At 36.4% G+C, this 25,818-nt stretch overlaps 1 protein-coding gene across 2 annotated transcripts in view; it reads left to right on the top strand.

The window, feature by feature from the left end:
• Tusc3 (tumor suppressor candidate 3) overlaps positions 1-25,818 on the top strand; it is a 143,997-nt gene that overhangs the window by 61,715 nt on the left and 56,464 nt on the right. For both annotated transcript variants that reach the window (XM_041644489.1, XM_041644488.1), the window contains exons 3-5: positions 5,793-5,910; positions 9,975-10,115; positions 14,020-14,160. In XM_041644489.1, the coding sequence (XP_041500423.1) occupies positions 5,793-5,910; positions 9,975-10,115; positions 14,020-14,160 (400 nt within the window). The remainder of the gene's footprint in view (positions 1-5,792; positions 5,911-9,974; positions 10,116-14,019; positions 14,161-25,818) is intronic.

Genomic DNA, 25,818 nt, shown 5'->3' with positions numbered 1-25,818 from the left:
TATGAGATAATACAGCTCATAGTCGAGGTTAGTTTTCCCTCCATTTTGTTTGTTTCTTGAGGCAGGATCTCACTATGTAAAACTTAGCTGTCCTAGAACTCATTATGTAGACCAGGTTGACCTGGAATTCCCAGTACACCCTCTACCTCTGCTTCCAAAGTGCTGGGATTGAAGTGTGTGCTACCAAGTCTGGCTGTGTCTTTCCTCTAAGCATACTTAGGAAAATACCATCACAGACTCCCCTGGAAGTATATTTTTTAGCTATTTTAGCATCTTGCCATGTAGTGAAGTTGATAAGAATAGCGATCACAGTGAATATGTTATGGTAAAGAAAATGTGCGTTATTTTAACTTGTTCACTGATGATTTCCTATCCTTAAGTTAAATTTTATGTTTCTAGAAGGTATTGGAATATTTTGAGATGAGGAAGTATTTCTTCCTTTTATCAGAAATCACTTTATTTATCTGTTGATTTATTTTTAATCTTCATTACTATGTTCACTTTATTTATAATTTTCCTCTGAACTATCCACATAGACTTTAAAAAGTTTGCTCAGTGAGCAAGTGGTATATCTTTTTGTTTCCTTGCTATCTGTATGTTATTTATCTTGATATCCATATTTAAGCATTTCTATGTTTCTCATCTGTACCATTTGTATTTATCCTGTATTTTATATTTCTATTTTTCTATTCAAATTTTTACTATTTTTTCACTGTTTATTTTGAAAAACGAAGACAATATGGATATGGAGTGTTGTCATGGACATGCAAATCTTTGTGGTTTGACATGTTTCAAAAAAAGACCTTGTGCAATCTCATGCAAGCAGTGTTTAGAGTGTGGCTCCGGGGAAGTGATTGGATTATCACAGCTATGATTTTATAAATGGATAAATTCTTTGCTGGGTTCAGAGTAGGTAGTTGGTGGGATCGTAGCAGGTGGGCCTGATTGGAGTAAATATGTCACTAAGAGGCTGGCCCTGGAAGAATTTCTTGTCCTCTCTTTCTGTACCCTGATTCCTGGGCACCTCACGGTGAATTACCTCTTCACATGCTTCTGCCATTATCTTATTCTTCTTGCCCTTAGGCCCAATGTAATGTGTAGTCAACCTGTGATGGACTAAAGCCTTGGCAACTGTGAGCCTGAGTAAATATTCCCTTAGCATAGTTGCATTGGATTTAGTGAGGAAAATCCAACACAGTGACCAGCTTAGCACAGCCAGAAAAGCAGTTACAAGCTTTGAATGATGCTATTTAGTTTTTTTTTATTTTTATTCTCCCCAACTGTAATACCAGAAGCCTTTTTAAAAGGCATGTCGACTTCAAATCTGTGCAAATCACTGTCGTCTGAAATTATTTGAGGCTTGATGAAGACATACTTTGAAATAACTATGTAATATATGTTTATGTATATGTAATTTAATCATAAGTAACTATAAAGGCATATACTTTTAATATGAGTCTTTTATATGATAGGAAATTTGAATAATATCATGAGGAGAAATGACTTAAAACATTCCTTTAAATGCTTAAAGATGAAAATTACATTCATCTTGGGAAATATAAAATATATCGAACCATAGATGAGTTAATAATCCTTTTTAGTTTTACATAACCTTTTTAAAAGAGTATAATGTAAAAAGTTATAGCATTTGAATTAAGTGATTTTTTTTCTTGTTCTCTAATAAAAAATGGAGAAGATTTAATACAAGAGATTTAACAGAACAGTGCTCTGCAGTTTACTTAACGCTCCTGGATCATTCTCATGCAGCTTGACTGCCCTCTTCAGGCTCGTGAGCACACTGGGACAATTCATGCTGTTCCCTCAGTTCCCTAAGGTTGAACCCTCATTTTCCTATGGGCGTCTCTCCCCGATGGTACTATTAAAGGTGTGGTTATTTGTGTCTGAGCTCCTGGTGTTTGTGGCTTTCACTTTTTATTTTGACTAGCAGTCAGGAATGCAGTATGCTAATACACACTAATAATTGTGTGTGCTTTCAGTATAAACTGATAAATGGGCTAGGCTCCACTGATTTTTTTGTTGTTGTTCTTAGGTTTCTTTAATTCCCTGTTTAGAAGTTAGAATAGTAGTGGAAATAGAAGATAATTGGCTTTACATCTTTGGACACATTTATTTCTGATTAATGACTTGTACTTTGAATATATAGCATTAGTAGTACATATTTATGAATTTTATTTTTTCTAGTTTTGTTTTAGAGATAGATTTGTTCCTTGGAACTATTTTTACTCAATGTACCCAAACAGGAGAAAGCCTTGTTTATTTTGTCAATATTACCTTTGCTCAAAGTTTTGTATTTGAGTTTAGAATTGTAATTTGCTTTGGCTTTCATGGAATCTTTTATTCAGATTATAGATATTTCTGAGGATTAGTCTTAATATTTTTCCTATTGCTGTGATAAAATACCCTGAGAGCAAAGTAAGCCAGAAAGGGCTCAGTGTACAATCTGAGGCTGTCGTCTGTCTTTCTGGGGATTTCAATGCAGCATGATCTTGAAGCAACTTGTCACTCTGTGAAGTCCGAAGCAGAAAGCAGTTGAATTAATGAAGACTCATAATTCCATGCTACTAAGTTCAGCTTTCCTCTGTCCTTCCCCTCCTCCCCTCTTCTCTTTTTCCCTGCCTTCCTCCCCCTTCTTTCCTTCCTTCCCTCCCCGTTGCTTGTAGTTCTGGATGTAGAGTTCTCAGCTACTGCTCCTGTGCTATGCCTGTCTCCTTCCCACCATAATGATGAGGGATTAAACCTCTAAAAGTTATCTAATTTATCTAAGCCTCAAAGGCTTTCATCTATATGTTGCTTAGTCATGGTGTCTCTTCATAGCCATAGAACAGTGACTAATACACTCCCCTTTTCATTAGCCCAGGACCCTGTCCGGGAAACAGTGCTGCTCTCATTGAGAGTGAATCTTCCCACCTTCATTTTTCCAGTTATGAAAAGCCCTCAAAAGTATGTCTACAGGCTACACTTATCCAGATAATTATGCATTGAGATTCTCTTTCCAGGTGATTGTACTTGTATAAAGTCTACAATCAAAACTAACCATCTAAGGATTGTATAGAATTTTTAGTTGGATGTTGTGATCTTCTAGATTCCAAAGAAGAATATGTACAAGATAGGTCACATGATTGTATAATAATTTAGGAACCTGTGTTTTCCCATCTTGAGCATTTTAAATGGGCTCCAGACCTTTATCATAATGGCACTTGCCCTCAGACACGTGGTTATCTGACACAGCTCAGATACTGTTTGCAAACACACTCCTTTCAAAAGCTCCTGAAGCTGGTCACTGTTACAGAATGGAGCCTCACTCCTAGTTATCTTCTTAGTCTTTCCTTTCCTTGTTGTCTAGATGAGGCCTAGATTCTGTAGAACATAGGACACATTTGAGAGTGGCTCGTTTATGTGGTTTGCTATCTTCCTTCCTGTTAGTCTTGCTCATAGCTTTAGTCATTCGAACAGACTCGTTTGTCCCAGATGTTTCCACTGACCGTGCTTCTAATCTGTTTTCCCCATCTAGTGTATGCAATTGTAAGCCACATTTAAAACTGTGTTTCTTATTTCTGTGTTATGATTGTGTATGTCTGCTCCTCTGAGGTAGACAGTGTCAGCCATTTCTCTTTGTTACTGCAGCATCTACTTAAAATGCTGAATATAAACATATTTATGTTTTAAATTCCACATTTGCTTATAAAATTGACATTAACATGTCTCTCAATGATTTATTCACTATCATGGTGAGAGTCATAAATGGCATTCATTTTTCAAGTAGCATACATTGCTTTTGTCCTGTTAGTGTCTCTTGTTGATGGTTTGCTCTTTTGAAGACAGTACAACTTGGTGTTGATCTGTAACAAGACTATTTGGGCCCTGATATCTCTGGTGTTACCACAATGCCCCCCCCCCCCACATTTCACTGTGTAGTTATAGTTTATAAAAATAAAGTGAACCAAGTATTCAATGAAACCAACTTAAATGAGAATAATTATATTATTTTTATAGTGAGATATATAAAACGTTCAATGTTCTTTCCCCCTAAATAGAGTGAAATATGTGACTTTTAGTCACATCCCACGATTGAGAATCTCTAATGCAGATGAATTTTATCTTAAAAAAAAAAAGTCAGGGAGGAAAGAGTATTATTCAGCATCACTAACAGCAGAACTTGGTAAAAGTTCCAGGTTCTACCCCTGGACAGAACTCTACATCCAAGTGGAACAGTTAATGTGCATGCAGCAAGTCCTTCTTCGCTTTTGTGGAGGGTTGCTGTTGCAGTCAGCAGCATCAGCAAGCTTACAAGGGTAGACTTGGAAGTGCCTTTCAAAAGACATGGCAGATTTGTACTGCCTTTTGAAGGAAGAGAGGGCTTTCTAAACAAAATGTCTAATGCATGTTGTAAGAATGACCATGACATTTTTGTGAAGTAGACCAAATGTGTTATGTTTCTAGAGCTGTGGTACGGGTGTGGCTAAGGTGTGGAGGATTTTGTAGTGGATTTACAATGTGATTGTTAGAAAATTAACTCTAGAAAAAATAGAATGACAATGGTGCAGAATTTAAAGGTAGAGAGAACTCACCTTTGATTCCTTGGTTTATTAACACAGATTTATTAAGAAATCTTCAGAGAACTAGAAATTATCTGATAGTTTGTGTTTGTGTAAGAGCTCCCTCTAGAATGTAAGCATCTTGAAGTCAAGGGTTTGTCATTTGTCATTTGCACATTGTTTTTCAATTTGTATGGATTTATTGATTGAACTGTGAGTACACATATGCATATTTAATTGACTGATATACGTGGACCAACTTAAACATGATATAGAGAAATCTGAAATGCCTGTTTTAGGATGTTTCATCAGAAGCTATTGTATACACAGATGCTGAAAAATCTAAAATATTATTTTATCCCTTGCTTTATTTTATATTGGTGGATTTCCCTTTTATTTTTCTCATTATCACAAGAATGTTACTTCTTAATGATTTTCCATTTTCCTAGGTTTGATATTCTATAACAAAATATTTTCTAATAAAATACCTGAATTTTGCAGTGTGTTTACATACTGTCTCAATGCCATCGCTTTAATACTATGGGCCTTGCATCCTTTATTTGCTGACACTGAGCCAGAGCCTGTTACTGTAGCTCCTCCATGTTTTCTCTAGATTTGATGGCCCTGTGTGTCTAGATATTATAATAGTCCCAAACTAAACTGATCTTTACGTTTTCTCCTATGAAAGATAAAGTTTAGCTCACCTTACCATTAGAATATTCCATTTGATGAACAGTAACAACACAGATAACATCATTGTGTTTCCTGACCCTTAATTGTAGATGATGTTTCAGGATTATCTGATTTATATACAAAAATTAATTAAGCACACCAATTCCATTACTTCTTATCCTCTACTTTGACATATCAAACCAACCCTCTTTAGTGTTGTAATATTTAGAAGCATTTGTAGCCTATACTATAAACAGTTAAATCTTTAAGCTTTGTATATATTGGTTAAAAAAATAGAAGGGATTCAGTACCATGCATATGAGTAAGTGTAACTGTATTGTAACTACATGTTCATGAACAATAAACTTGTACTCTAATGTACTTCCTTTTAAAAAGTATTTGTTGATCTTTTTATGCTGTATAGTAGTTTAGTTTGTATTTCATACAAGTATTAATGAGATGATGGTCCCTACAGTAATTGGTTAGCTCTACCCCAGAATTACTTGTTCTGTTGATGGCTCTGTTCATTGTACACTAAATTTTTTTGTCCCACTATTGTTTCAGGCAAGCTAATGAGGAATATCAAATCCTGGCTAATTCCTGGCGTTATTCATCTGCTTCCTGCAACAAACTGTTCTTTGGAATGGTGGACTATGATGAAGGAACAGATGTTTTCCAGCAGGTGAAAACTCTCTAGATATGATTTTGAAATGCGTAACTGCATTTGTTAGTTTTGATACATCTCGTCTACCACATAAATACAACTCACTGAGTAAATGAGTGAGCATAGTAAGTAATGTGATGTGTTTAAAGTAGAGTTCATATTTGGAGACTACTAATTCCATCATTACACAATTTTTGCCTTTATATTGTAGTAAAAGCATTTGCATTTTTATTTAGAGGAAATGTGCTTTTTAGCACACAGTGACAATATATGTGAATTAACCGTACTATGATAATTATGTATTGGTTAGGTTGTATTTCACACAGGCTTATGACATTTCATATAGTATAAGTTCAACATATAAGTTCAACACACATATGATATGTGTGTACATGTATATGTGCATGTGTGGATATGTGCGTACATGCATATCTGTATATATGGAAACAAGAAGTTAACACTGAGTATTTTCATTTTGCTCTCCATATTATTTATTGTTATTATGTGTACATGTGTGTGTGATCTATGTCTTGGTGTGCATGCCATAAATTGATGTTGATGTCAGAGGACAACATTGTAGAGTTAGTTCTCTGTTTTCACTGTTAAATTTTTTGGGACAGGAGGGAAGTTGGACTCAGGCTGCCTGGTTTGTACCATAAGGCATCTTCCTGATCCCTATTTATGTGATATGTTTATGAGATAGGGTTTTTCACTGATCCTGAGTATTGCCCGTTTGGCTTGTTTAGCTGACCAGCTGACTCATGGGGTCGACCTATCTCAAACCCCAGCCTCCATGCTTGGGCTGCAGACATGTGGTCCTGTGTTCAAGTACAGGTGGTCTGAGCTGAGGTGCCCATGCTTCTGTAATATGCACTCTACACACTTAGCTGCTGCCCGAGTTACTTATTTTCTACTCCAACAGATAGAATTTTATCTGTGTTTTCTGCTTGTGATGGCCTGGATCTCAGGCAGTGATGCAATTGTAAATCACCAGTGATCATGTGTGTGTGAGAGAACATTAAAGGACTTCCAAGGAGGGGTCACTAATCAAGTAGGACCGATACCTCTTGTGAGAATAGCAGGAGGGCAGGTGTGCAGAGTCAGACATGGGAAACCCAGCATTGAAACGGTCTCTTGAGAGCTAGGACCAGAAGCTTCCTCAGAAACCCAGCCTCGCCCTTCACCTAGATCTTACACATTAATCCTCAAAAATTTCAGAAAACAAACTTCTCTTAAGTCACCTACTCAGTTACAGCAACACGTGTAGATGCAGTCTTCTCAGTAGACTCCGCCTTGTACTTGGGCAGGAGGATGCTAGTCATCGCTGGTGGGACTGTCACCGTGAGTCCTGACCCGGACTTTTGACCAGCAGTGCACTCTGAGTGTTTCATATGTGTTCCTGAGTGATGCTGCCAAATGAAGCAGTCAGAAATGGTATTGTTGCCATGGTTATCCCTAGCCTAGAGTGGTAATCTGTTGACATGTGGAATAAGATACAGTGCTGGGACACAAACACGTTTTGTATCATCCTATGTGTGAGACTTTTGGGGGAGAAATGAAAATGAACATCTACTCCTCAGATCGGGAACTGATAACAGACCAAAATAATGATTCTACACAAATCCAGCTTGGGAGCCAGTGTGTTTATTGGGTTTCCTTAGGAGTATGGATAAGAGTTTGCTGGCATGAACAGGGATGATTTCCAGGGACGTCACGAATAAGTGATGATTCATAAAAGCTGCAAACCCCAAGCTCTTTGTATGACTTGCAGGCATTTCAGGAGGGTGGTGATACACAGTCTCCTGCAGACAGCTCCAAAGCCTATTCTGACAGCAGTTGCTTCCCGCTTTTATAACCTTCCCTAGGCTCTTGGGAATTCTTTAAGTTTCAGCTCTCCAGGCTTTTAAGGTTGTTTACTGCCCAGGTCTCACAAGCCTCCCTCTGTTCTCCAGGAGGTGTTATTTCAATTCAGAGAAGATTCCTATTCCTCTTTGACACATATATAAATACATATATGAAGCATACACAATTTATTGATGATATGATATGTGTTGTATGATATATGCTGTGGTATGTTAGAATTTGTCAGGTTTTTACCACATTATAGGAACTGGTTTTGTAATTTAGTTTTATAATGAACTTGTTCAAATTTCTATTATTTATGAAATGGTTGCTGTGGAGTTGCTTCTGCAGAGCCTTGTGCTGTAGTGGTAGTGTAGGGCGTGAAGTAGGACATCTGAGGCCACATTCTAGCTTTACCTCGTCATAGCTGAGTGATTTGAAGTTTTTATCGACTGTGCGCTATCTCTGGAGCAGGAGAGATAATGTGGGGGATTATTAGAGTGAGGTATTAACATGTGAAGATGCTTAGTTGTAGTCCCGAGATATGTTTTTACTAATTGCTATTGTATTGGTATAAGTTAGTAATCGTATTAGCATACATTTGTCAACCTCCTCACACTGCGTATTTTTGCAGATGTTGGCTAAATCTAAATTGTACGGCAAGAGTCGAAAGGCTAAACAAATGAATACTAAGAAAAGAAACAGAACAAAAATGTAATCTCCAGATATCTTTTAGGAAAATTAATTGCCTAAGTGCTGTCTTTGAATGTCCAGAGTAAGAATACCTCAGAGTGGGCAATTTAAAGTGAACCAAGTGTATAGACTCACAGTTACAAAGGACACAGAGACTAACACAACAGTGTCAGCAGCTTATGAAGAACTCCCTCTTGTGTAGCTGTGGGAGAAGAGCAGAGAGGCCTTTTATGTAGGTGTCCATCATGATGGTTCCACTTTTACAAGTGGCAATTTAAATTTAGCAGTGTGTGTGTGTGTGTGTGTGTGTGTGTGTGTGTGTGTGTGTGTTGAGAGAATAAACAGAAACCAGGGTAAACAGAGACCAAGCATCAAGCATTCCCTATCCGTCTGGAGCATTTACGGTAATGTGGTGGTAAATGAGAGTTTGATAGCATTCACAGTAGTACAAATGAGAAATATTTTATATAGATGTATTGCTTTTGAGACTTCAGTTTGTCTTGCTAAGCTGTGAATACACAGCTACAGGTAGCGTTTATTTACGAGCCAGGAGCTGTTTTGACTGGATTGTAAACATCATCATCCTCACAGCTAAGCGTTCAGGGCTAGCCTCACCTGTTGCCTGCTGTCTTCTACCAAGTTACTTGGTTGTGATTTCCATTCTCATTGAGTGAATCTCTTTGCTTTTTCTCTTAAGGTCTTTTAAATTTTATCCCCAGATATCAGAAATTTAATACATTGATATTGTAATTAGCTCTTTTATCAAATACCCTTTTATTTTCGAATATATTTTTAATAAACACAAGATGCAGTGTTTTCTTTCTTGTATTTTATGAGTAAGAATTTTCTTTATAAAAGTTTTTCATGCTTTAGACATTTTGACATAACTTATTAAGAACTTGAATAGAACCAGACTATCAATCATTTTTCTTATCTCTTATATATTCAAGTTGTTTATAACAAAAATACTTGTTGCTTATTAACCAACAACAAAGGCTAATTTTTAAAATTTTAATAAGAAATATGCCTTACTTGTAATGTTCTTGAAATGAATTTTTTATGCACCTCCATTTCTGCTCTGTTTGTAGTAACTCCTCCAGAGTGGAGTGCTCCACCTGCTGACAGCTCACAGGTTCCCCATGTGCTCCCACTTCTGCCCTGCTCCTGCAGCTGCTGCAGAGTGGCGTGCTCCACCTGCTGGCAGATCTCAGGGTTTCTGTTTGCACTTCCAGGCATTTTGCATCTTTTTTTTTTTTTTATCATAAAAGTGTAGAGAGACAAGAAAACCGAGTCAAAATATCAAATTGGGGACATGAATGGTATGTTAAACGTGTCAGTTCGGACAGCGTAAGCAAATTGAGCCCTTCCGCTTCACTAAATTGTGTATCAAGATGAATAAAAGTAGAATTTAAACTCGAGAAAGCCATGCAGACTTTCCTAATAAATTCTTTCCTCTGAATTTTCAAATAAGAGCACGTAAGATGTTGATGAATGACACGGAATATTCTGGTGTTGTTACAAATAGCATTTTATCACTTGCTTTACAGCTCAACATGAACTCTGCTCCCACATTCATGCATTTTCCCTCCAAAGGCAGACCCAAGAGAGCAGATACTTTTGACCTTCAACGAATTGGATTTGCAGCTGAACAGCTAGCAAAATGGATTGCAGACAGAACGGATGTCCATGTATGTTTTTGCTCAGTACAGTAAATATGTGTATGTGACTATGTATTATACGTACACTCAGATATGTTTATGTTGATGAGCTTGGTTTGCTAGACTGTTGTAATGAAGCAACAGGATTTCTTTTTTTGCTTTTGTTTATCTGTGGCCTTTTAAAACTTTTTCTGCTTAAAGAAAATTTTGTTTTTGCCATGCTAGATTGAACCCAGGACCTATGTAGTCTGAATATCTGAATATATATTCTACTATTCAGCTACATTCCCTGCCCGTGAAACCTGGACTGAGTAGCTGCTCTTACTAGTTCCTTACAAGAAATACTAGAGGCCTAGAGGATAAGAGCCCTTACTGTTCTTAGAGAGGGCTAGAATTAAGGGTTTTTAATTGCTTTATTGAGCTATATATTGTTTCCAGTCCCCTCCCTCCCTTCCCACACCTCTTTGATCCTCTCTCATGATCCTCATTATCCCAATTTACTCAGGAGCTCTAGTCTATTACTATTCCATGTAGATTAGATCCATGTATGTCTTTCTTAGGGTCCTCTTTGTTGTCTAGGTTCTCTGGGATTGTGAATTGTAGACTGGTTTTTCTTTGCTTTTTGTCTAAAATCCACTTGTGAGTGAGTACATATGATAATGGTCTTTCTGTGTCTGGGTTACCTCACTCAATATGATGTTTTCTAGATCCATCCAAATTTCAAGATGTTATAATTTTTTTATGCTATATCATACTCCATTGTGTAAATATACCATGTTTTCTTTATCCATTCTTTGGTTGAGGAGTATTTTATGTTGTTTCTAGGTGCTGGCTATGACAAATAATGTTGCTATGAACATAATTGAGCACACCCTCTCCAGCATAAGTTGTTATCGGTGTTTTTGATCTTGGCCATAGAATTCAGCTCTTAATACCTAGGTCAGGCAGCTAACCTATAACCTATAACTCCAGGCCTAGGGGTCCAAATACCCTCCTCTTTCCTCCTTGGGCATTTGAAATCAAATTCATACACATGTACACACACACATACACACACAAACAATACATATATTTTAATTTGATCATTATTATTTTACTCAATTCATAACAATAAATGAAAATGTAAAATATAAACAAAAATATTTACAGTCAGTTAAAGATATACTAGCAATTAGAAGTGATTCTGGCTTGTCTACCTATCACACATGTATTTAATTCTTTAGTTGTATTAATTATAAAATATAAATAGAAGATATTACAAATTGAAAGTGCACTCAAAATGAAAATAGTACTAGTTTTAAGAATACATCATTTACATAGCTTTATCTGTTATCGTTGTAGCATGTTTGCTTGGTGACTTTTATTTCTACTCCAATATTCAGGTCCAGTTCCTCTGCCTTGATTTACATACACAGATTCACTTTTCCCATAAAAATTATATAGGATGAATTTTGCTTATTATAAGCATATTGAGATTGGGAGTCTCGTGAATTCACAGAGGTTGACATTTTATAAAAAGCGACACAATACAAACTAGAATCCAGTTAAATGATGTTTAATGTTTTCACCTTTTGTGATCCAGTTCAGAGTCAAGTCATTCATTTAGTTACCATGTGTTTTAAATATCCTTTAATCTGGAGCATTTTGATAGCTTGTGGGTCCTTTTATATCTAATAGCTTATATTTATTAAGACAGTGTCCATAATCTTGTTCATCACAATTTTCTCTTAGAGTATTTGTTACCAATTCTTCCTGAATTCGCTTGTCACCATGGTGGCTAGATTTCTGGCTCTTTCTCTGAATTCCTTGTTAGGTTTCACCACTCTGTTGATTGTGGGAGACCCACTAACATTGTGAAAGATTATGTTTATTAATGATCTGCTCAAAATTTCTTTTGTAGTGTTCTTTTAAAATATTGTCCAGTAGTATGATTTTGTATGTCAAATACAACTTTTTTACCTAAGAAGGGACTTTTGTTTCTGAGGTTAGTCGTTTCTTGGTGGTTCTTTTCTGGACAGGGTCCAGCCAGCACCGTATCTTGGATATAAACTGACCGGGTGAGATCTCCCTCTATTTAGACTGTGCACACTGAGGAGAAAAACTGTGGCCATCCTTTTCTTGCCCTACTGATAGAAATTACACATCAAAAGCCCTAAACTTTCCCTGGCTCCATTCTTTGCCACTTATTCTCTCTCTCTCTCTCTCTCTCTCTCTCTCTCTCTCTCTCTCTCTCTCTCCACTTGGCATCTCTCTCCCTGCCTCCTCTCCTCCCCCTCGTCATCCCTGTCTCTTCCTACATGTCCCTGTTTTTCGTTCCCTGTACCCGTCCCTTCTTCCCCCTTTCCTCTCCCAATGGTTGTTGTTTGATATGGAGTACTTCCTGCCTTTGGAATCTGTTATCTTCTTGTTTTCTCTGCCACTTCCCTGTTACTCTTATTTCTAGTTTATTGCTATGGTTAATTAGCTGAGTGCTAAAATTGCCCAAGATTTGACTATCTTGAGTGTCCTCCCTCCCCCACATTTTTTCCCCAGGCTCCTGGTTCCGGAGGCATGGCTTCATAACTGTTTTCAAAGCATGCCCTTATTTTCTGGTACATTTATTTTCTATAGCTCTTGATTTTTCTCTGTACTCTATCTAGCATTCAATTAACCATGTCATCAGAGTATCCTGGTTCTTTTAAATAGAAAATGTAACTACAACAACGATCTGAAATTTATAAATCATGAGTTTGTTCCAATTGTCTAACTTTGTAAATCTAGCTTTTATCTAGTACATTAACATGGATGTGAATTGACAGCCTACAGGATGGAGTAAATATTTACATATTATATTTTCTGAAGACTTCCCACATATCAAGGTGTATGTGTGGCTCTTAAACTGAGTAACAAAATACCAACTCTCAATTAAAAATTAATCTGAATAAACAATTCATTGAAGAAAATGTAAATATGGCCCATAAGTACACAGAGAAAAATGTTCTTCATCATTACATTGCAGGCAAATCCAAGACCAGACTACAGTGAGATAGTGCATTATACCCAGGAAGCTGTCTAGAGCTGATATGGGATAGTTGGTGTTGGCAGAGAAGTAGAATAATGGGAACATTACTGTGCTCCTGGAGGATGTATACTGGCGCTGGCACTTCACAAACAGCTTCCTCTTTCTTCAGTTGCATGTAGAGCTTCTGTGTTATCTGTGAAAGAGTAACGAAAGTGTAGATTCCTGCAAACATATATGTGGGCACATCTCCTCATGCATGCTGTAGTTGCTTGTGAAAGTAGAGGTCAGCTCGGGTGCATACAGGAATAATTTCACTTCTGAGTTATGTTTGAATAGCTTTGTTAAACATTGCATTTAAAATCTCTAGTTGAGATAAGTTACATGTGCCTACATCTTGCCTTACTGTGTACTAGCTAGTTTGTTGTGTGATCCAGAATAGCTCTGGGCGTCATATGTAGCATTTGCATAGACCCCAGCATACAAGTAAAAGGAACAGAGTATCTCTGTACAGCCAAGTTGTTCAAAGCACATATTTTTGATTTGTTAAGAGCTCATTAAATATTGTGTCAAAACTAGGTGTGAAAAATAGGATGTCAGCTCTCTGAATTCTTGGTGGTAAGGTTAGGAATACTATAGGTCAATTATGCTTCAGTGGATGGCCCCAGTACAGTAGTCTATGGACAGCACATTGGAGAGGGACAGCACAGAAGAGAGTTAATAGCTTGTTGGTAAAAAAATAACAAATAGAGGATGGAAAGTTGAGGGCACATCCCGAAGGAGCTAAAGGGAGGCGTTGGGAATAATTATGATCAAAATACATTCATTGTGTGTATTTCTCAAAGAAAACTATAAATTAAAGTGGTGATGACTAGAATATTGCTAGAAGTATTAGTTTTTATTCTTCACTCATTTGATTATCATTTCTTTTTGCAGATTCGAGTTTTCAGGCCACCCAACTACTCCGGCACCATTGCTCTGGCCCTGTTAGTATCGCTGGTTGGTGGCTTGCTCTATCTAAGGAGGAACAACTTGGAGTTTATCTATAACAAGACTGGTTGGGCCATGGTATCTCTGGTATGTTATCACATATCCTGCTGCCTCTGTTCCTTGTGAAATTGTGTTTTATAGTAACAGAAAGAGTCAGATTGTTATTGCAGTGAAAAATAACCCAAATGAAATGGCATGTTACTTTTATAAGTAAAATAGATTAAATTTAGTATTCAGCTTAAACTATGTATATGGTTTCTTCCATTTTTTACTATTAAAATGTAGTGACTGTAGTATGTGACACATTCTAAATGTTAGTGAAATGTATCTTGAGTATGTCTCTAAGTATGGTAATGAATTAATAAGAATTAGCAGTTTGGACTAATTTGTTAGCTATAGAGATTTGGATGTTCAGTTTCCCCCAGCGGTTGTTCTTCTACCTCCACTGTACACTTGTCTTACTTGTTACACTTGTTACTGGTTATAGAACGATGAGACACAGACCTTTCTGTAATGAACCAGCTGTGGGGCTACAAACTGGTAAACACACACGTACAGTGCAAAGTTGAATAGGCTGTTTTGGAATACACAGGGAAGGTGCCATCCGGAAGGGAAGGGAAAATTGGACAGGCAGCCTAAAGTGAGACAGCAGCTGAATTTTGAAGAGCAATGGAATTCTGAAGTAGTTATGGACAATGATGGGCAGAACAAGATAAAAGTGAACTGTCGTGTGCAGTGTCATGGCAGTGGGGAGCACAGAAGGCGTTCTAGGCATACACCGTGGGATTAAACTGATGTTAGGACGTTACACTTCCAGCAGTGGGCAGTGACTGAGAGCGCCTCTGAAAGGTGGGTGATGGGTCCAGGCCATGTTAAGACCAATCCAGAGGGCTAGAGAGATGGCTCAGTGGTTAAGAGCATTGTCTGCTCTTCCAAAGGTCCTGAGTTCAATTCCCAGCAACCACATGGTGGCTCACAACCATCTGTAATGAAGTCTGGTCTTCTCTTCTGACCTGCAGGCATACACACAGACAGAATGTTGTATACATAATAAATAAATAAATATATTTTTTTAAAAAGACTAATCCAGAGAATGTGCTCTTACCTCATGTTCTACAAAGCTGGATTTTTGTCTTTACCTAAAATCATCCTTTTTATTATTTTTAAAAATAATTAGCTAATAAAGGGGCCAACCAGATTGTTTGGTGGTAGAGGCTCTTGCTGCTGACATTGTCTACCTACTTGAGTCTTCAGAGTCGGTGTGTAGAATGAGGGTGACAGCTGCAGCTTGTCCTCCGACCTCTACATGCTCTGACACTGTGTCCCCTAAAGAATAAGCATAAGATATTAAGAATTAGTGCAATAAAATGCAAAACGCCTTGAAAAGTGGTGTGATTACTATTTAAGACTTCAGTTGAAATATTAGTATTAAATTATAGATTACAAGGATGGAGAGATGACTCAGTGGTGAAGTAACACTGCTTAATCTCCAGAGGTCTTGAATTCAATTCCCAGTACCCATATGGCATCTCACAACCATCTATAACTGTGGTCTACAACTGCCTTTTGGGATCTGATGCCCTCTTCTGGTGGGCATATGTATCTGCAGACAAATCACTGAAGATAAAATAAATAAATAAGTATTTTAAAAAACAAAATTCTCCTCTTCAAAAAGTGTACATTATAAATAGAGACTCAAAATTTGTATTACAGAAGTAGGCTTAAACTATTACTGGAAAAATAGAAATATTTCCAAATATATGAAGAATTATTAAATTTTCATTTTTCAGTTAATTTGAAATATATGCTAGGAAAGCAAAATTTGTAACACTGGTTTAAGGAATTGTCTGATGTCTTATATATATGTATGTCTGCATATGATAGGAGTAGCAGATAAAGGCTAACTTGGTCCCGGCTCACGCACTGTTCCTATGTCTTAAGTTGTTCAGTATCATATTTAAGTTGATGGGGATTAGCTTAAGATGCATGTTGTAATCTTCAGAGGAATAGCTGGGAAAAAAGACAGAGATACCGTTAAAAACTCAAGGTATGGGTTAAAGTGGAAACTACTATAATTAGCACAGAGGTAGATATGGAAACAACACAGGGAGAAAGCCATGTGACATAAAAAAATGAGAGACTTAAGTTCAGTCACATCAATGTGTTCATTGCATTACGTGCGAACTTGTTTAACATGTATTGATGAAGCAGAGGTTGCCAGACTGGATCCGTTAATGCTGTAGTGATGGAGGAAGGTCATTGGCTAATAAAGGAACTGCCTTGGCCCATTTTATTGGTTAGAAGATAGGTGGGAGGAGTAAACAGAACAGAACGCTGGGAGGAAGAGGAAGTGAGCTCAGACTCCACAGCTCTCCTTTCGGGAACAGATGCCTCAGAGAGATGCCATGCTAAGCTCTCCTGGGCAGACGCACGTGATGAAGCAAGCCGCCAAGTTAGACATCCTGAACCTTTCCCGGTAAGACCGGAGCTCACAGATTATTAGAGATGGGTTGATCGGGATGTGAGAATTAGCCTGTAAGGGCTAGAGCTGAAGGGCCAAGCAGTGTTTAAAAGAATACAGTTTGTGTGTTGTTATTTCGGAGCATAAGCTAGCCAGGCTGCCGGGGTCCTGGGGATGCAGCCCCGCCGCTCATATTACTACACTGTAGCAAACTGGCCTGGATGCTACCAGGCCAGTGTATTCAGGAGCATGAGGTTTAGTATTGCATATCATATTTCTTCATGTTTAAATGACCTTGTTAGAAGAAATAACAAAGCTGGTTCTAAAGTTCATATAGAAAAGCAAAAGCTTTGGAATATTGAGGTAATTTTTCTAAAAGAAGAAAATCAGAGGCCTCAAATGATTTTGTCTTACCTAAGGCTGTTGTGATTAGAGTAGCGTGGAACCGGCCTGTGACTTCACACCTAGCCATGCTGGTAAGCTTTCAACTGAAGAAAATGTAGGAAGCTGTGTGAACACCCTTCTTTCTTCTGCACAGCTCTCTATAATTCCTTCTATGTTCGTGCAGCCAGGTCTCATGGTGTCTTTAAGAGAGAATGGGACCTTACTCATTCCATCATGAGGATGGATAGGAAATTTCTTCCTGTTTAGGGATAGACTAAAAATCCTGAATATCAGCAGGAAACACTCATGGCTTACGGTATGAGCATGAGTGTACTCCAGGATTCAAGGTTGGATTAAAAATGTAAAACTACAAATAAAAAAAAAGAAGAAGAAGAAGTGCTGGGAACTCTGACTGGTTTTGGCCCTGTTGTCAGAGGACTATGAGAATGGCTTGTGTTGTTTCCCACTGTTTTTAGAATTCAGTTTTTAGGTTTTTCCATATAATCTAGTATGCAAACTTGACTAGGAATGTGGAGTTAAAGGAGCAGACAGATCTAAAATTTTGCATGTACAATCTAAGCATTGCTGGTGGCATGTGCTTTCAGTCCTTAGGACCAGTTTCTGAAGTGCCCATGAGCTCCTCAGAGTCTGTCATAATTTCAGTAGCACTCCCTAGAATGTCTAAAGGATGCATTTTGCTGTTCATGAGCTGCGTCCCGCTCAGTTACTTCCATCTGCACATGCTAGTTCATTGAGTTTCTGGTTGTCACATCTATTAAGGCTGGGAACAGAGCTGTAGCAGCCTCTACTCACTTACTGAGCCTGTGTGAGGTAGCATTGCTGTGTGAGTACCAGATAAGGAAGAAGGCAAATCCAGCTCGGGCTGGATCAGCAGAGCAGCAGAGCAGCTGGTCTTAAGCCCTACAAAAGGGAAATGCATTTTGGGGGTGGGGTGGTTAGGCAGTGTTTAGGAGGGAAAAAGTCTTGAATGAGAGTGGAAGAAGTTACTCAGCTAAGGTGTCTCAGCCAGGTCTCGTGATAATGTTTCCATGGGACTGATAAATGCCTTATCTGAGGTCCCTAAATGACCAAGAATACTCATGTAAGCGTGGGTGGGTTAGTATTGTCATCCTTGAATCCTTGACTCAACTTTCTCCAGGACATTTGATAGAGTAACTGTATACCAAGTATAGCATAGGAGAGGCATTCTACCGTTCTCCACTGCTGTGAGCCCTTTCGATTACTTACCTTAACCTTGAAAGATGAACACACAGGGTTTTCTATGAACTCTTCAAATATTAAACAGAGAAAGCTAAGATGACTAGAAGGCAAATGGAATTTAAGACATATAGAAAATAATTGACTTATTATTTCATAATAAATAAATGCAGATGAAGAGTTTAAGCCTTTGGCTAAGGATGCATATAGCTTGAAAGTAAAAGACTTATAGGGTCTGTATGTAGATGGTAATTAAATGAGAGCAAGAGTGCCTATACTTAACATATAAAATGCAGAAGAAAGACGGGTGTTATATAACAAAAGGAGCCAATTCACTAATGCTTCTGTAAGGTATGTTCACAGCTTTGGAGGATTTAAGTACAGAAAAGAAACGTTAGTAGGAGTAAGGGAAGAAATAGTCAGCCTCCCTTAGGGCATTTCAGTTCCCTGCTTTTAACAATGGAGAAATCAACCACACAGAAGACTATTAAGGAAACAGCTGATGTGAGGAACACTATAGAACAAAAGAACTCAAGAGACGTAAACAGGAAACACTTTGCAGCAGCTGCAGAATACAGATTATTCTCAAGTACGCAGAAGACTTTTTCTTGGATAGGTTGTATATTGGAATACAAAATTAGGTCTTAATAAATTTAGTAATACAGAAATCATATTAAGTATTTTTTCTGACAACATTGGTGTGAAACTAGCAGTCAGAAAAATCAGAAAATTTACAAATATTTGCAAATTAGCAAACTTCTGAACAATTACTGATCAAAGAAGGAGATTAAAAAACGAAAATGTAAACTCAAATGGTCAGAGGGAGACTGGAAGGAGAGAATAATGTAATTTTATTTTAATTAAAAGCAAGTGCAGCATAGCCAAACCTTTACAGCACAGCAGAACCCTTTTAGAGTTAACTTACAGCAAGTCACAAGAAAGCCAGAGCTTGCGATGAACAGCCTACTGTAAAGAAAAAGGATAGAGGAAAGCCAGAATTCACAAAAGACAAAATCAGATTTCAGCAAGACTTGGAATAGATGGCAAATTCAGTCCAGGCCTCTATAAAACTTTTTTTTTTCTGATAAAATGACAACAATGAGAAAAACTCACATAAAGAGAGGTTGCATCATAGTCTGTGCCTTACTAATAAGAAGGACTATGAGCAACACTATAAACACTGTACACTAGCGCCTTCTTAGCGCAGTAGGCAGCACCTCAGTCTCATAAAAACTGTACACTGTCAAATTGGATGACCTTAAGGAGGTAGGTATGTTTCTAGACACATAGAACCTATGAAGGCTAAACCAGGAAGGGATAGAAAGGCTGCACATACTAGTAATGAGAAAATAGATGAGTGTTATCAGTCTAGAACTAGAAAAAAATGGCTTCTCTGAATTCTATCAAACATGAAAATATTAATGCTACTATTTTTTGCTTTACAAAAATAAAAAAAAAACTCCAAAAAATTATAAGACCACCAGTACCCCCAAAGTCAGACCAAATACTCTAAGAAACTACAGGCCAATATTCCTGAATAGCATAGATTCAGAAATCGTCAATAAATTATTGGTAGACCAAATACCAATACTACATTTAGCAAACCACAAGTGTGATTACATAAGACTTAAGATTTATCTTCAGATGTAATATGGTTGATTATATGCAAATACATGGTAATAATATGTAATATTAGCAGAAGGAAGACTCACATCCTTGTGATTATTTCTGTATTGAAAGTCTTAATTATGTAATCTTAAAAATTACTATGGGAGCAAAGTTTTTCAGTATAACAATAATTTTATGTGACTAGAATTTACCTCATACTTAGTGGTGAAAATCTTAAAGCTTCTCCGAGAGCAGGACCTGGACATAGATGCTGACCCTGCCATCTGTTCTCAACATTGTATTGGATAACCAGAGCAGTTAGGCGAGAGAGAAATGGATGTTATTTATACAAACAAACCAACAACACAAAGAAGTAAGCTTCCCTACAGAAAACTAAAGATACCCTGATATGGGATTCCCTTCTGTATGCTGTGATTACCATTAATGAATAAAGAAAATTGGCTTGGCCTGATAGGGTAGAACAGAGATAGGCGGTGAAGCCTTAACTGAATGCCAGGAGAAAAAAAGGGCGGAGTCAGAGAGAAGCCATAGAGTCGCCAGAGTTAGATGCTGGGAACTTTACCATACAGATTAAGAGAAATGGGTTAAATTAATATAAGAGTTAGCCAATAAGAAGCTAGAGCTAACAGGCCAAGCAGTGATTTAATTAATACAGTTTCTTTGTGAATATTTTGGGTCTAAGCAAGCTGGGCAGCTGGAAACCAACAAGCGGCCTTCTCCAACAACACCCAAACCGAAAAAACCTTAGTCAGTATTTACAACTTTCAGTAATAGGTGATCTAAAGAATTAATAAAATATTTTCAGCCAGGTGGTGGTGGCGCACGCCTTTAATCCCAGCACTCGAGAGGCAGAGGCAGGCGGATCTCTGTGAGTTCAAGGCCAGCCTGGTCTACAAGAGCTAGTTCCAGGACAGGCTCCAAAGCTACAGAGAAACCCTGTCTCGAAAAAACAAAACAAAACAAAAAAATATTTTCAAAAATTAATAGTGACTATACACTTAATAAGATTTTATCTAAAAGAAAATAATCTTGCAGTAGTAGCAAAATGAATAAAATAATTAATAATAAAGATAACTAAAGAAACAAAAAAACTTCATACACTAAAAAATAAAGATGGTAAGAAAGTAATATAAAAAGGCAAAATGAAATGGAAGAACTTACATTGTTAAAATGATAAAACTTAGAAGAATGTACAGATTCAATGTAATTAGCCCTTATGGCTTCTTTTCTTTTTACACAGAAATGGAATAGTACAATTAAGGTTTTATGGAACCACAAGACTGGATAAAAGGGCAAACCTATAGGCATCACACTTTCTGATTTAAAATCTTTCAAAGCTGTAAACATTTAAAAGAGTAAGCTATTAATATGAAAACAGATGAAAAGAGAAATGGAAATGAAGAAAGAACTTGGAAGTAATTCTACATCTGTATAGTCAGCTGATGTTTAGTACGGGCAACAACAATACATGTTAGAGAAAGGATAGTGTTTTCATCAACGGTGTTGGAAAAACTCTACATCATCTTGCAGAATAATGGAACAAGACCATTTTTATACAATACGGTAAAACTCAAAATGAATTAAATATTACTGAATGACTTTATTCCTAGGTGGTTGGTTAATAATAACCTTCCCTTTCATTTCCTTTTCTCCCATTTTATAAAATGAGATTTTTTTTTATTCTGTACTCTTCTGAAAATCTTCCTCAGTTCTCAGACTTGTCTATAGAGTTTATAATACCTCTGACATATAGAATTACTGGTATTGTGGCAAATGATGATAATTTGACTTTTGCTTTCCTGATTACCTTTTCTTTTGATTTTATTGCTCAAGCTAAGACTTTGACCATTGAATAAGAGCTGAGAAAGTTCGTATCTTTCTTTGTGTTGTTTCTGATTTTAGAGGAACATTTTCGTATTTTCTACTAATTAGTATAAAGTTGGCTGGCTGTATTTTACCGTGTATAGTAATTAACTTTGTTGAGCTAAGTTCTTTCTATTCCTAGTTTTTCTGAGGTTTCATTTTGAAAGTACTTTGTTGAAGGCTTGTTCTGATGTTGTATTCAAATTGATTTCTCTCCTCGAACATAATTACCTTATATAAATTTGTATTTGTTGAAACATCCTTGAACCTTTTGACTGATGGATATTCCCTTTGATGTGTGATTGTGTATACTTTTTCAGTACTTACAGGCAATTTTCCATGTGTTTTCATCAGTATTTGTGAACTATAATTTTCTTTCATAGTTGTTATCTCTTTACTTGTGTTTGATATGAAAATAGTAATAGATTGATTCATAAATGATTTTAAGTGTTTTTTCCTTCCTATTGTAATAGTTTGAGCAGCATTATTGGTTATTTTGTCGGTAGAATCCAGTGATGCATCTAACTGAACTTTAGCAGTTTTTATTTGGAAACTTTTTTTATTATTATTTCAGTCTTCTGTTTAAATTGCTTATTTTATCTTTGTTTGATTTTGTTGATGTAAATTTGCCTATTTTAGATTTTCCAATTAAAATCCTCTTAATTTCATTAGTATCTATTGTAATGTTTTTCTTTTTCACTTTATTTTTATTAATTGGGCGTCTTTGTTACTTTTCTTTTGCTTTTGTTGTTTTGGTCATTTTTGTGAATCACTTAAAGGCTAGTTTCATTGCACTGTCATTTTAATTTCTCTTCATTTTCTGCCTTGATCATCATTGCTTTCTATTTATTTATTTATTTTCATTTTTGTCTTATCCTCATTTTTCTAAGACCTTAAAATGCATTAGTAAGATATGTTGATATTTCTCTAAGCTTTAAATTTAGGGATGTGCAATTATACATATTCTTTCTTAAGACCATTCTTATTGTATCTCACAGCTTCTTGTATATTAAAGTTTTCTATGTGTTCATTTTCTGTATTTCTTGGAGTTTGAAATTTGCCCCCTGATTTCTTAGGAACAGTTTTACTAGGTGGAGATGGATGTGTTGCTCTGTTTCTGTGAGTTTATATATGTTTTCTGTAATTTCTTTCATATTTCTAATTTTATTTCATTGTTATCAAGTGCAGTGCAATACTTTTTTTCAGTTTTTCTTTCATCCTTCCTTTCTTCCTCCTTTTTTTAAAACTTATTTTACATACCAATCTAAGTACCCACTCCTCCCCTTCCTCCACCTTCCTACCCCATGCCCCTTCCACTCCTCAGAGAGGGTAAAGCTTCCAATTAGAAGTTAACAAAGTCTAGCACATTACTTTAAGGCAGGACCAAAGCCCTTTCCACTAGATCTAAGCTAAGCAAGGTATCCCTCAGTTTCTTATATCCTCAAGTATGGCCTGTTTTAGAGAAAAGTTTTGTGGTCTTTTAGTACTGAGAAGGTGTAGTCTGCAATGTTGTGGTTTGAATATTTTGTCCAAGTCTGTTATATCATTTTCATGCAAATTGCCCTTTATTTCTGATAACTTCTTTATTGATGCTTTGTCCAGATAAAGTAGTGGTATATGTGAAGATCAGTCCATGATTTTATGCACAGGTTTTTTTCTATGAAGTTGTTTGGGCTGATATTTGGTATATCATATATATATATATATATATATATGTGTGTGTGTGTGTGTGTGTGTGTGTGTGTGTGTGTGTGTGTAATGCTTATATACAGTCGTATATAGTCCTGATAGGGAGTTATTGTATTGAACTGCTCTTCTTTATCTCTTTAATTTTTTTATGAGGTATTGAGATACTAGTGTAGATACTCATGCTTGCTTTCTGGTGGCACTTGCTTGAAATAACTTTTCCATCTTTAATTTTAAGTGCGTGTTCAGGCAGTATGTAGAGGGGTGTGTTTTTTAAAATCTGGTCTGTCAGTCATTTGAGGTAAGGGATTGATGCCATTAACTTCTTGTTATTATTGGAAAATATGTCATGATTTTCTAATTATGGTAGAGCCACACCGCTTTGAATATGATAGCTCTCCTTTGATCTTGAAAGTTAAGCAGTCTTGGCCCTGACAATGGAGAAATGAGTGAGTGAAAATTTTGTGTACCTAGATGGGTTGTGATAGATGAGAGAGGTATGGTAGTGTTGAGGTTTGGTTTTGGTTTGGTTTGGTTTTATTTTTTGTTTTATTGTTTGTTTTGGTTTCTTTGAGACAGGATTTCACTGTGTAGCTCTGCCTGTCTTAGAACTGTGTAGACCAGGCTGACTTCGGATTCACAGAGATCCATCTGTCTCTGCTACCAGATTTCTGGGATTAATGGTGTGTGTCACTGAGCCTGGCCATGTTGAGGTTTTGAATTTTAATGAAACAGTAGATTTCTTTAAAATATAAAATGGACTACCCAGCTTTGAAAATTGCTTCCTTCTCAGAGTAAACTCTGGCCAATAGCTAGTTAACGAAAAGGAAACCATATCCATATATGAATCGTACAGATAATACAAACAAAAAACAGCAATAGATGCATGTGCATATATAGTATTAAATGAGTTATAAATAAGGATCCTGTTTACACCAGAAAAATAAAGTAGAGAATATATCATAGTTTATGGAAACTTTAGCAGTTATTATTCTGTAAATAATAAAAGCTACAATATTAAAAATATTTTAAGAATATTATAATTTAGAGAAGACTAAAGCATAGTGTATCCAGGCATGTTGCAAACTGCACTTATGATAATGAAAGCAGAAATCCTATAGGAAGTATGGCAAATTAGCACCAGAATTTTAAAATAAAAAGCATAAAATAGGAAGCAGTATGTCATGTGACAGGCTAAGCATTATGAGTCTTGTTAATTGTAAAACATCACAATAATTGTTTAGAGGAGAAATAGATTGTCATTGTGAATATAATTAGATGCCACAGAAATCATAATCAATCACAATTTTAAAAGGTTAATAAACTGTGAATTCATGTGAACATTGTTAATTAGGCACTGCTTATCTGGCAATAACCATAGTAGACATCTTTGTAGTAAAGGTTAAAATTATGCTTAATTTTGTTTCATTATTCTTCATTTTACTCTTTAAATTAGTCATATGTTCAATAAAAATATTAGGGTAAAAGTTAGAATGAAATTCGTTATTGACATGATTTACTTTTAATATAGTTGTCATGTGAAGGTTTAAGGCAGTTTTTGAAGAACCTACAATAGTAGACTTTAGTAGTATTGATGTATAGGTGTCTTAGATATGGCACAATTTGAATACATAATTAAGTCTCTTTTATAATAGGAAGAAAGTACATGGTAGTGAAATATCTTACATTTCCTGTAGGAAGAAGAAAAGCTTAGAGGACTAGATACATATGTCAAAACATAATATATGTGTGTCTGAAAATGTCATGGTGAAACCTATAAATATTTCCAATTAAAATAAAATATTGTGAAAAGTTAAGATAGCTGAACTATCTATGGTTAGCATATTAAAATCAGACATGTGTAATGCAATATGTATAATCTAGTAGCATACTTGTCCAGCTTCTTCTCACTTTGCCTATATCCAATAGCCTTTTATGTCCTTCATACTTCACATTTTATTTTCACCAAGTCATTAGGGATCATTAGAACTGAGATGGGATTCACAGGGCGGACTGAAAGCACACAGACCAGACCCCACAGAGCAGTCTAGGAGAGACTCTGGGCAGTAGGCCCTCTTGGCAGCTCCCAGCAGGTCTCTCTTCTCCAGGAACATGCAGTTTAGATATCCACACAGAATCTCTGTGTCTTTCCAGTATCATGAAATATTGTATGTTTGATTTCATGTTTTTAAGAGTAAAGAAGGCAACACCTATCTAAGAAAGTTATTTGTTTTGTATTAATTGAGTTAAAGTGAAGGAAAATAAATAAACATTGGGTAAACTGTGTCATGTCAAAAAGTAAGTTAAGTTTTGTCTTGACTGGATTTGAGGTTGCTTATTTCAGCAAATACCCAAATTTATTTGTAAAAGTACAGTTTGTCTTTGAAAGTGTTGTTGAATAATGTGGGAAGACCTGTATATGTGTTGCTTTTATTGGTTAATGAATAAAGAAGCTGCTTTGGCCTGTGATGGGGAGAATAAAGCTAAGCAGGAGAACTAAACTG

Source organism: Microtus oregoni, unplaced genomic scaffold (assembly GCF_018167655.1).
Source record: "Microtus oregoni isolate MIOR12 unplaced genomic scaffold, Mior012 000096F_ref0000112, whole genome shotgun sequence".
Lineage (NCBI taxonomy): Eukaryota > Metazoa > Chordata > Mammalia > Rodentia > Cricetidae > Microtus > Microtus oregoni.
Note: the sequence above shows the minus strand (reverse complement) of the source record. Positions and strands in the feature narration are given on the sequence as shown.